The sequence below is a fragment of the Rousettus aegyptiacus genome, unplaced genomic scaffold (genome assembly GCF_014176215.1).
Source record: "Rousettus aegyptiacus isolate mRouAeg1 unplaced genomic scaffold, mRouAeg1.p scaffold_m13_p_7, whole genome shotgun sequence".
Taxonomy (NCBI): Eukaryota; Metazoa; Chordata; class Mammalia; order Chiroptera; family Pteropodidae; genus Rousettus; species Rousettus aegyptiacus.
Window position 1 is genome coordinate 22,883,697 of NW_023416310.1, and position 13,113 is coordinate 22,896,809.

At 34.5% G+C, this 13,113-nt stretch overlaps 1 protein-coding gene across 5 annotated transcripts in view; it reads right to left on the reverse strand.

Annotated features, from left to right (window-relative positions):
* MAP4K3 (mitogen-activated protein kinase kinase kinase kinase 3) overlaps window positions 1-13,113 on the reverse strand; it is a 138,146-nt gene that overhangs the window by 16,893 nt on the left and 108,140 nt on the right. For 3 of the 5 annotated variants that reach the window (XM_016142252.2, XM_016142258.2, XM_016142255.2), the window contains 5 exons: window positions 12,332-12,373; window positions 10,230-10,314; window positions 8,839-8,918; window positions 4,492-4,552; window positions 4,292-4,409 (listed from right to left, as the gene is read on the reverse strand). In XM_016142252.2, the coding sequence (XP_015997738.1) occupies window positions 4,292-4,409; window positions 4,492-4,552; window positions 8,839-8,918; window positions 10,230-10,314; window positions 12,332-12,373 (386 nt within the window). Of the gene's footprint in view, window positions 1-4,291; window positions 4,410-4,491; window positions 4,553-8,838; window positions 8,919-10,226; window positions 10,315-12,331; window positions 12,374-13,113 lie in introns of all 5 variants that reach the window. The other 2 variants (XM_016142254.2, XM_016142257.2) reach the window with 1 other exon arrangement.

Genomic DNA, 13,113 nt, shown 5'->3' on the forward strand with positions numbered 1-13,113 from the left:
ATTTTAGTCATTTTATAAAAAAACAGTAAAACTTATTTTACCAGCACCCAATTAACTGGAATCCTAAGTTATATAACATTATCAATATATTTAATATAGGATGCTTTAGGGTACATTACAGACACAGGTCAATTTACCATATCTAATAATGATGATAATAGATTTATTTATTGAGAGCCTACTACGTGACAGAATCTATGATAGGTACCTTACATACATAGTCTATTATTTTTAAAACAACTCTGCAAGATAGATTGGTTCCATTTTACGAATGAATATGTTGCTAGGTTGTGTAATTTAACTTAGGACCTAGTAAGTGAATGATGCAGGATTTAAATTCACGTCTACCTGGACTCCAAAGCCTATGCTTTATTAAAGTATATCATATGGTACAGTTAAGTACCTATGTTTATAATGAGAACCATGAGGCATTAAAAGATTTTCAGCCAAAGGAAGTTTAATTTGTGCTCACTACATGGTAGAAAAATGGTACATATATAAAATATTATCATGCAAAAAGTTTTTCAGATTTCTTATCAATAAATGAGAAAAAAGTGAGAAGATTTTACAGTGATCGATTTCTAGATAATGAAAATGAAGAAAGTGGGAAGGACACATTGTGAGTGCTACTAACACTAAAGATTGACTCTAAAATAACCTGAAATAATGGCTTAGAGGTAAAATATTCTTAGAGGTAAAATTTTACTGGACAAGTAATTCCTAAAAGGAAGAGGTAATACTTTATTCCATTCTGTCTCAGCTATATACTAGAACATTTTTGGTACCTTTGGTGTATTCAGTAATATTCTGAAGAACACGCAAAATTCTCTATTCTGACAAAACAGTATCGAAAAGTAAATGCACTAAAGTTTATGTGCCTTACATTCCTCAGGGGTTTACCTGTACTTTTTACATATACTTATAAAGTTTGATGGTCAGTTTCCATGCCCACAGTAATTTAGGATTATCAAGTTAAAAAGCTGGATGGAGAGGGAGAAAAAAAGTGGCAGAGATGATAGAGGCTCTGTTCATCCCTCTAGCAACCAAATGAAAGTTGTGACAGTAATAAGCTGCAGCAGCAAGGAAAAATCGCCTGCGATCTAGATGAACAAGCCATACAACTGGGGAGAAGTCCAGGAAATCGCCCTGCAACGGCAGAAGATAGAGTGGGGCAAGGATGCAGGGCTGCCTGGTCTCCAGTGCTGAGACAGGCTACAGCAGTGGCAGACACTTCTTTCAAGGGGCCGCAACCGCAAGTGCATTTTCACAGTGATGGACCTGCTCACTCTGAGCATCAGTACCGATTAGCTATGCGCAGGGGGCACCAGGGACGTACAGGAAGACATTGTTGGAGTGAGGGCCAAGACGAGACACTCTGTACAGAAGTGTCGGCGGTATCCACTGTTCCCTGTTGAGCCCTACCCCCTCCCAGTGCATGGAAACAGAGCCATCATAGCTGTGACATCATCGAAATGGGTAACAGAGGTCGCTCTGCCCAGAGGATTCTCTGAAATCCCACCTCCCCCAACTTGTGGCCCCACCAAAGCCACATCCAGGTATATCCTCAGCGAGTCAGGTGCTCCTTGCTGAGCAGCACCTAGATTCACACTGGAGGCAACTGGCATTGGTTTCTGGTGTGGCCTTTTGAGGTAACTATAAGCACAGCATCTGTGGATTGCTTGCTGAATCTTAACAGGTGGCCCCAGAGGGGCACAGGCTAGGGATAAAATTGGCCTGTAGCTGAACCCCTCTCAGAACTGTGCCACTGGACACCTACTTCACAAATCCACACTAATAAGACTGGGAGACTTAGGAGCTTTCCTTAGTACATAGATACAGACATGGAAAGGCAGCCAAAATGAGAAGACAAGCAGAAACCATGTGAGAGAACAGAGCAGAGATCCAGATATAATGGAGTCAAGGAATCTAACAGATGCAGAGTTCAAAACACTGGTTATAAAGATACTCAATGAACTTTGGAAAGTGTAGATAAATTCAGCGAGAACTTCAACAAAGAGATAAAAAACATAAAAATGAAAATGGAAATTATAAAAGGGAACCAGTCTGAAATGAAGAAAACATTATCTGAGATGAGAAGTATATTAAATGGAATAAACAAAGTGAATAAAGAAGAGGATCAAATGCCCTATCTAGAGGACAGGAAAACCAATTAGGACATTCAATCAAAATGGCAAGAAAAAGGATGCCAAGACGATAAGAATAATTTATGAAGGATATGGGACACTATTAAGGCTCCAAATATTCATCTGATTGCTGTAACTGAAGAAAATCAAGATGTTGAACAGCTGTTTGAAGAAATCATGATGGAAAACTTCCCTAGTTGGTGAAGGAAATAGATATAAAACCCTGGGAAGCTCAGAGGATTCCAAAGATCAGTGATCCAAAGAGGCCCACACCAAGACACATCATAATTAAAATGCCAAAGATTAAATACAAAGAATGAATCTTAAAAGCAGCAAGAGAAAAACAATTACATATAAGGGAAAACCCATAAGACTGGCAGCTGATTTCTCAAAAGAAACTATGCAGGACAGAAGGTTTGGCAAAAATATTTGACAGGATGAAGACCCAGGATCTACAACCAAGAATAATTTATCCAGCAAAGCTATCATTTAGAGTTGAAGGACAGATAAAGAGCTTCCCAGACAAAAATAAGTTAAAGGAATTTATCACCACCAAGCCAGTATTACAGAAAATGTTGGAGAGACTTCTGTAAGAAGAAAAAACATGTATCAAAAACAGGAATAAAGAATGGTAACAACTACATTCCTATCAATAAGTACCTTAAATGGAAAAGAATTAAGTGTTCCAACCAAAAGACAGAGTGGCTGAAGAGATAAGAAAAAAAGACCCCTACATATAAAAAGGAAGAGGATGGAAAAAGATATTACTTTGATGGACCTGGAAGGTATTTAAGTCAGACAGAAAAAGATAAACACTATACGATTTTACTCCTATGTGGAATCTAAGGAATAAAAACACACTAACCAAAAACAGACGCACAAATATAGTGAATAATTTGGTGTTGAACAGAGGGGAGGGGAGTTTGGGGGGCTTGGAGAATGGGGTGAAGGGCTAAAGAAATACAAATTAGTAGCTGATGGATGGTCACGGGAATGGGGAGCACAGCATAAGGAATGCAGTTAGCATTAATACGCTGGCTAGGTGGAGGGTCAGAGGAGGGAGGGACCAATTGGGGGGATCGTTTTATGAACTATATAGATGTCTAACCAATGCACTATATACTTGAAACTAAATAAAATGGAAGGAAGGAAGGAAGGAAGGAAGGAAGGAAGGAAGGAAGGAAGGAAGGAAGGTAGGTAGTTGGATGGAGATGTGCTCTAAGTAGGCAGAAAAACAACAGCACAAAGTGGCAGATGGGAGGAAAAGGAGGGCAGAATAAGCTATGTGAGAAGAAAGAAACTCCCCAACCCCATCCTTGGGGCTAGTTATAGGGGCAATATCCCTAACTCCAACTACAGATATTATAGCACAAGTATAACTATCAAGTTCATAATTACAACTCTGAGTCATCTAAAAAGATCCAATTAAACTCAATGTAATTTACTTCAAGAAGACAGACAAGTATGTAGTATAATTTTAAATAATTTTCACTAAAAAAGTTTTTTTTAAAAGTTTTTGTGCACAAAGAACCCATCTTAGCTATCCTGTAAACTCAGCAATTAAGAACAGATTTTCAAGGTACTTGCAAACTAAGCTTTTTTACATTAGTTGCTTTACAACTAATATTGTAATGAAAGAATGGCTATAATAAAATTTTGTAAATTACAATTTATACCAGACTCAGAAGACCTTTTAGTCATAAATGAGGTCCAACAACCAAACATAGGAAAGTATAATTATCTTAACGTAAAAACTTTTATTTATAAATCATTTTAATTTTCTAAGTTTAGAAACTGTACTTTCAGAAAAATTCATTTTATTCAAACTAATAGATATGTCAAAAGCAGTATATGTGATGTAAAATTACCAGCAAATTACACGACGAAAAAATTAGTTTTAACCTTGTAGAAAAAGAGAATTAAAAATTTAGAAAGAAAATGTTTGATGTAACTAGAAAATATAACATGGAAATTTTAAAAGAACATGATAAACACTTGTGAAATATTGCTTCTTACATTTTTTTCATTACACATGACTTCTACTAACCCAAACAGTGATTTTTCAACTTCTTTGGTATAACTTTATTAGAATGAATTAACATAGTATGTCTAAGGATGAAAACATAATTAAATGTACAGGTAGTTACCTTGGCAGTATTCTGTCAGGGAGTTTGTGTGCTGGAATAGAAACAGGTAACTTTTGCATTTGTCTTGCATAATCAAAAAGCCCTGGTAAATTATGGGAATAAAGCTGAGAAGCTTTACCTGTTGAGAAAAATAAATATGATATAAAAACTAATACTACAAACAGAATAATCGTAAGGTATTTAAAAATTAAAAGACTTACCAGATATTGATAGTAAGCAATTGTTCATTACATACAACCATGTACACCTTCGGGGGAATAGCTGATTTAAAAAAAAAAAAGCACAAAGCTTACAGAGGATAATAGACAACAAACAGCAACATAAATATATACATAGTAATCTAAGCTGTCATATCAGTAGGCTGGTTCTTAAAAAAAAGTTTTTTAAAATAGAAATTTATCTTATAAGGCATTTAAAACAAGATGACATACATGCATACACATTTTATGGGAGGGAAAAAATAAATTAGCAGTGCAATTTCATCACCTAAGTCTCAACATGGTATGATTAACTTGAGCCTCTTTTATGGTAAGGGCTATGTAATCCCAAACTACGCACGAAAAGGACATTTTCAAACAATATCTATTCCTTTATTTTGGGTTTGAGGTTAGAGTCTCCTGTGTACTTCTCCCAAAATATTCTTATCTAGGAATATATATGTACATGCACGGCTCTAGGAGCAGAAAAGAGAGCAAAATGGCAGTTATGTAGGTGTATACGGTGTAGCGGAACATGGGGTATGGAAACACTAGAAATGGAGGGAAAAAACAGCTGAGAGAGAACATGCTGAAATTCAAAAATCATAAAGGATATATACATATACACACATACACATACATGTATGTAACTCATTACTGAAATCTAGTACGTAAGAACTGAAAGGCATCGCTGTACTTTTTGATTAGTATTTAGGGCAAAGAAAAGGGAATTTCATGGAATACACTCTGTATACTGTGAAGGATAACACTGAGATTCATTATGAATCTCGGTGTTTCTCAAAGTGGTCCTTGGCACCAGCATCATCAGTATCACCTGAACATTTGATAGAAATGTAAATTCTTGGGCCTCATCCCAGACTTAAAATGAAGTACAAGTTCTGGAGGTGGGCCCAGCAATCTATGTTTTAATTAGCCCTCTACGTGATTCTGATGCATACTAAAGTTTGAGAACCAGTGATGAATATAATTAAATATTTGATTTAACACGCTTGGCTGCTGGCAAGTCCTGCTAGTTTACTTCAAAACAGACTGAGATGAGGGTAGAGAATGGAGAGAATGAAGAAATAAGTGATAAAATATATCAAGGCCTCTGCGATGGTACTACATTAAAGCACAAAGTCATAATGACGGCTCTCAATAATTAAGAGAAAATAATAAAAGGGGAGAAACAAAGTAAAATCTATTTTAAATAAAACCTGATTGTTTTATTTATTTGCAAAATGCACTCACATAAAATACCTAATTTCTCTAAACAAGTAAAATGTGGCACTGCCATATCGTTTTTAATTTTGAAAAAATGTGCCTATAGCTATATCTCAACCCAAAAGGATATAAACATTTCCTCCTTTATACTCTTCATAAAAAATTCACAATAGAATCAAAAATTCTTTGGCTATAATGAGAAAATTAGAGAAAGCGGCGATGACTTATTCCAGGCCACATGTGGCTGAAGCAGCAAGAAACAGATTTTTATTTGAACTGGGTTTATTTTCATAAAAATAATTACTTAAAAAGCATTTCTCTAGTACCAAACCTATGGCTTACTATGAGATTATATATATATTTGGAGTATAAATGAGTTAGCTTACTTAATACAAGCACCAAGTAAAGACAAAAATTCCTTCCATATTATCAAATAGGGACAATGGAAAAGTATTTATACTAAGTTTTATTAAGTGTTGGATTTCACATTGGATTTTCATTTTTAACCACATTTAATAAAATTCTAAGACTTTTCTAGATTTCTAAGTGTATGTGAGACCCTGAATTTTTTCTTATGTGAAAGGGGAAGATGCAGAAAGGTGAAAAAAATGACATAAAACAGGGTCATGATTTAAAAATTTTTAACTGCTGTTGTTATTTGTTATTATAGCTATCATTTACTATGTGCTCCATGTGCACCAATCTAAGCACTTTTTAAGGAATATCTTGTTGAATCACCACAATAACTCAATTAGGTATAGGTGCTCCATTTTACAAATAAGAACTCTAAGACACAGAGATTAAATGAATTACCCAAGGTCACACAGTTATTGAGAAAGTAGCTCTCTGAATCTAGGCAAACTGAAGAACCTACTCTTCTTAACTACTATATACTTTTATTAAACTGATTATTTCACTCAGAGTCCAATTACCTTGGGTAATTCATTTAATCTCTGTGTCTTAGAGTTCTTATTTGTAAAATGGAGCACCTATACCTAATTGAGTTATTGTGGTGATTCAACAAGATATTCCTTAAAAAGTGCTTAGATTGGTGCACATGGAGCACATAGTAAATGATAGCTATAATAACAAATAACAACAGCAGTTAAAAATTTTTAAATCATGACCCTGTTTTATGTCATTTTTTTCACCTTTCTGCATCTTCCCCTTTCTAGCAGGCTCATGCCACCCAGTTTCTTTCCCCTGAAGTACAGAGAAAACCAACCTAACAATAAATTTCACATAAGAAGAAAAAATTCAGGGTCTCACATACACTTGTTCTCTACTCATAGCCTTCCTCTAGGAGGAAAAATATGTCACATTAAAGGGTATGTTTAGCTAAAATAATATTACTCTAACAGTGTAATTTCAAAAGTTAAAGTACCTAAGAAGGGGACTTATTACTGACGGGCTGAGTGGAGTTGATGGGTGCCTTCATGAAACAGTCCCTTAAATTAGGCTGATAAATGCTTACCTACCTATGCATAAAGTTGGTTTCATTCCTCACAACTGATATGGTTACCAGTAATACGATTTTTAGATATCTTATTACATCCGAGAACAATATTACCATCTTTGAATTATTTAGTTATTATAAATAACAAGATCCTTCTTTTTTTCCCCGAGTTAAGTATTTTTCGGCCACTTCATTTTATACTCCCTCCCCCTTCCAGATTAAAAGATTTATAGTACATCATACATACAGTTTAGGATTCTTATTAGAAAATGATTTAAAAATGTTGTGATGAGAGAAGATGGAAATGTTTGGTTATGAAGAAAATATTGTCACTTATGGATTTTTTTCTCTCCATTGTATTTGTAATCAATTTATATTGATCGTGGAGAATTAGTTATATATCCCACAGGTACCCAAAACTCAATGTGACCAAACTTAATGCATCGTCATTCCCTTCAAACTGACTTCCCCTATACACTACACCTTGCTCACTGATACCCCCATTCACCCAGTTGCTCAAGTTGGAAACCTGAAGTCAACCTAGACTTCTCCTTAACCTCCATGTTGAACTGGTCATTCAATTTGGCCAATTCTAACTCATTCATCTTTCTCTACAGAAGCAATACAAGTGGGAGAGGCAGTGCGGTGAAGTAGCTAAGGACACATGGACTTAGGAGCCAGCTTGCCTGGGTTCATATCTCAGGTCAGCCACTTAAAAGCTGTGGGATCTCTGAAAAGTTATTAACCCTTTCTGTGCCTCAGATTACTCATCTGAAATGAGAATAATACTAGTATCAACCTCTGAGAGTTGTTATGAAGATTAAATAAGTTATATATGTAAAGCATTTAAAAACAGTTCCTAGATCATAGTAAGCTTTATATGGGTATTAGCTGTTAATATCATCATCGTTATTACCATTTTTTGCAGGTTAGTGTTCCTGGCCTCCGGGTACTAATGCCAAAAGCATCCCCCAGTTACTGTGGCAATCAAAAATGTTCCCATACAATTCCAAACCTCATTTTTCTTCTCTGTTCTCTCCACTTCTGCCCCGTCCCAACACTTCTTTACTCTTCAACCAAAATTTCCAGTTTCATCTCTTACCACACTGCAAACAGATATTTCTAAAACACAGATCTAATTACTAACACTGTACGCAAAGCTCTGGGGTTTGACACCCGCCTGCCCACCTAGCTCCATCTATCATTTCTACTCTACACTCACTCTATATCTAGTCAGACTGTCCATTCACGGGTCCCCATGATGTTTCACAACTACATGCCTCCATTTTATCCTTTTTCTTTCTGTCTGGCAACCTTCAACTCATCATCATTCATGGTCTGTTTCAAATGTCTCTACTCTTTTTCCCACAGAAGGTGCTAGTGACTTCTGCCTCTGTGGCCTACACCTTGCACTCATTCCTAGTGTGACATCTAATTCTGAATATTGCATTTACTGTTTTATGTGTCTTTTTCCTCTATTAGATAGCGAGCTCCATAAAGGTAAGAACTAGTTCTGTGAATGTGTCTTTAGTACCTGGTAAACAGAACATGCTCTATGAAAGTCTATATGAATAAAAGCGTCAGTAAATCATAGAATTAAAATTTATCTGCCTAGTGTTTACATATAATAACTTAAAAATTAAAAACAAGGATAATATAACATAACATACCTGTTCCATGGATGTTTCATGAAGTTCATTAAGATTCAAGGTATAAATCCCTTCTTCGGCACCAAATATCAAGTACTGATCTGAAATGACAAAAGTAACCCACTGATTTTGATACATAAAAAAAACTTTTTGAAAGGATTTATATAGTTTAAAATTAAGTAAACAGGTATTAACATATAAAAATTACTATGTTTTAAAATCAGTAAATATTTTTTATTTTAATGCAAATAAGTGGTTAAGACACTCTAGCTTAATAAATTGAGTTATATGTAAATATTACCTTCAAAGCGGTGAAGAAATTTTAATACAAAAAATGTTTTGAAGAGTGGCATGCTAGGACTTCTCACTCAACAAGTAGGTGCCAAGGACGGACAGAAAATCTATAGCCCCTTTTCTAAAATTCCTTTAAGAGAGGATCATGTGCAACTGACATATAGGATATAAATCAAGAACGGCTGATACAGATTCAAAAAAATTTGTAAATGGGCTATTATTTTAAGTACTAACATCGAAAAAAGAGGACCTGACTAGTGCCTATTTAAAAAGTTAACTAAAACTTAGATACCTGCTAGGGTACTCAATATCTTACTGAAGATTTTAGAAGTTTGGCCATGGCCCTGTTTGCTTTGTTTTTAATATAAAACAATAGGTCAAAGACTTCTCCAGACTAAAATGAAGTATGCTGAGAACAACTTAATGTGCCAAGAGCGTGCCCATGCGTCCAGCGTTTAGAATTAGTATTGGTAGATCAAAGGTACAGGCTTTGTGGTCAGATAGAACTGAACTGCCTTCAAACTGCTGCTCTACCAACAAATGTCTATGAACCTCTCTGAGTGCCATTTTCCCTACCTGTGGAACAAAAGTACCTATGTCTTGGATTTTTAAGATGTCGAGAGAATATGTGTGTGTGTTTGTATAAATCTCTTGTATCTTATATAGATATTAAGATATATAAAGTGAGAGAATGCAGACAATCTTCAGTCAGTGCCTAATGGCAACTATTCTACTTATGATCCCTTTTAAGGCGAGAGATCCTCTGAAGTGGTCACTAGAACCCAAATGTCCTTGGTAGTTAAATTCCTTTAGCAATGGCTGTGTCTATAATACAAAGATACTCAACGATTGTGCTGCAGCAAATACACTTTTCTGGAGGAAATTAGAGTGGCAGAGAGTATATGGTTTCACTATACTGATATGGTGACTACACAGTGAAATTTTAATGTCATGTGTCACCTCAAATGTTGTTAATAACAGACATTTACCTTAACCAATTTTAATTTATAATGAAAACTTTTTCAGAAAGATTTGCAAAATGAATAAAATCAAATGCTTTCATGGCCTCGGTTTATAAAACAATTTGAAAGATAACGGATAAAAATATACAGTGCTACCTCTAGTATCTGGGTTTATCCATGATGTTGCACAATGAATTTTTAAAGGACATCCATTAAAAACTTTTGAAAAACATGCACCCATCTGAAAAAACAAAGAATAACCAAATAAATATACCAAGTCATATTCATTCACTCTACATGGTACAACTAAGGTTCCAGGCACAACAGTGATTATCAACTCATACAAGATTTTACTTAAGAGGATCATAAACAAAGCAGTAATAATAATCGATTCTGCAGAATAATTTGTTTACAGATGTACTACTTACATGTCCCACATCACGAGCAATATAATATTCCCTGGTAACAAGGAATCATAATCTCTATAATAAAGGTGCAAATTTTTATTTGGTTTCATGAGCCTAAAAATGGTAACAATCATTGAATTTCACATTACAAAGTACAAGAGTTATGGCTGATTAAATTCATATATGTACATCAATCTCAAAACATATAGAGCCATTTTTTTTAATTGATTATTTTCTTTGGGAAGATTCAATAAAAAGCTTAATTCTTTGGTGTTAATATTTATCAAAACAACTTACAAATCTTTCAGATAATAAACAATGAAATACAGTATCACTTTCATTTAAACTTTTTTTGATCGTCAAAGAATATTCAAGTTGGAATAAGCAAATAACAAGAAACTTTGTTTATTTAAACACTTTTACTACCAACAACTTGGCGGGGGGGGGGGGGGGCGGGGCGGGGGGAGAGCACAAAAATATTTGTTCAGAAAAGCAGCACTGTGCGTCACTTTATAGCAGGAGCATCCTCCACAAACAAGGAGATGATACTCCGAAAGAGCACATCACTAGTTGACTATAATGGATTAAAAATATTGACATAAAAAAATTAAACCTTAAGATTTTTCTATACTCATAGAAACCCACCAACCAGTATTTTAAAGATTTTAGTACCAAAAAAGGGACAACAGCCTGTCCATACAATCAGGTTGGAGGAAACTGATAAAAAAATGTTTTTATGGTATAGGGCAGAAATTGTATCACTTCACTGAAATTTGAAAATTATCTTTTAAGATAGCTACCAAAATTAAGGTGTTAAGTTGCTGTTAAATCCCTAAAAATCCCAATGACAAAATGAGGTACAAAACAAATGGGTTCTGGCCTTAACCTAATTTGTATAGTTGTGCTATCTTGCATTCCACAGTTATTGGCTCTTTCCCGTAGATCATATATATATACCTGCTATAAGAGTTTTATCTTCTATCCAAATAGGAAATTTCATCCTTATTGTATATCTATCTATGATAGACTCAGGAGCCCTTTACACTACACTATTCTCAAGAATACCAGATATTTTCCCAAGGAGCTACATTCCTGGGGTATATGATTTGTAAGATAAAATATAACTATATAGATCTTTTACTAATTAAAAAGTACAATAAAAGGTAGAAAAGCTAAAAAGTAGAGCTGTGGAGTTAAAAACAAGAAAGACTGTGGACATCTTCTAGTCTTACACAGGTTTTTAGATTAGATTTGTATCAATGAAACTGCAGTTCGATCTACAGTAACCTAAAATTACATTGAGTTGACATAATTTTAATCCTAAGAAAGACAGCATCATCTAAAAAAAAAAAAAACACAACCCACAATGGATCATAACATGGGACATCTAGCTTCTAGCTGTAGGTCTGGTTATAGTTAGGTAAAGTTATGTAATCTTGATGACTAAGATCTTTGAGTCTCAGTTTTACTCATGGGCAAAATAAAGAGTTTCGACCATATACATACTCTTTCGATGTTTCTTCTAGTTCTAAAATTCTGTTTTTGAAAACTGAAAACATGTTAGGAAAAACATGTCCTATCTACATTTTGTACTTCCTATTATATCCATGTACTTTTTTTAAAACTTCATTAAGTCTATCAGTAAGGAAGATATTAACAAATTTGGAATAAAGGAGCTTTAAAATGTGAAATTTATCAATTTTATTTTGAAAAGCTATTTTTCAGATGTAATTAATATTCAAATTAGCAATCTTATAGGTTTTTTCATAATAATGAGGATTCTTTCAAATAGGCGAAAAAATCTAACTACACGTATACATACAAGCAATTAATCATTATATTCATACTTACATGCACTTTAGGCGTTGGGGGTAGACCATTACTAATAGGCTTCTAGAAAAGAACACATGCATGATTACACTTTCTTTTCTTGTTGTTTGGTATAACAATACTGTATTTCAAACACATGTATTAGAATAAAACAGGGATACAGTCTTTTTGTAAAACAAAACATTGTAGATAAGGCTGAAGTTCCCTAGAACTCTTCCACAGTCCACTTATTCTTAGTATACTGCCCCCCAGAACTGGTTTAGTGTGTGCTCTTCCAAATCTTTCTCTTGGCAATTAGGTGCTCATGTATTTGTATATCCTTCCAGACCTTTTAGTATACATTTATATACATGCCCTCATATAAAATATTGTGTATATTTTAGAAAATAATAGCTATGGATTATTGTGCAACTTGTTCTTTGCCTTAATTTTGGGTCTTGGACCATATTTCATAACAGTACATAATACAGATCGGATTCATTTAACTGCAGCACTGTATGTATATAACATACTTTATACTGAATATTTAAGTTATTTATTTTTTTTTACTGTATCAACAATGTGAAAATGACCACACGTGCATATACTTTACTTTTACTATGCAATCTGTGAATGGTTTTTTAGAGTATACTGGGAGAAGTGAAGATAATCGAACAAGGAGGTCTGCACCTTTTATGCTTTGGTGGCTTCTCAATGCCACACTATCTTTCAGAGTGTCCACATCACATTACACCCACTGGCAATGTATGAGAGTCCTGGATCCTTACAGTCTCACACACATTTCATGTTATCTGAGTAAAAAA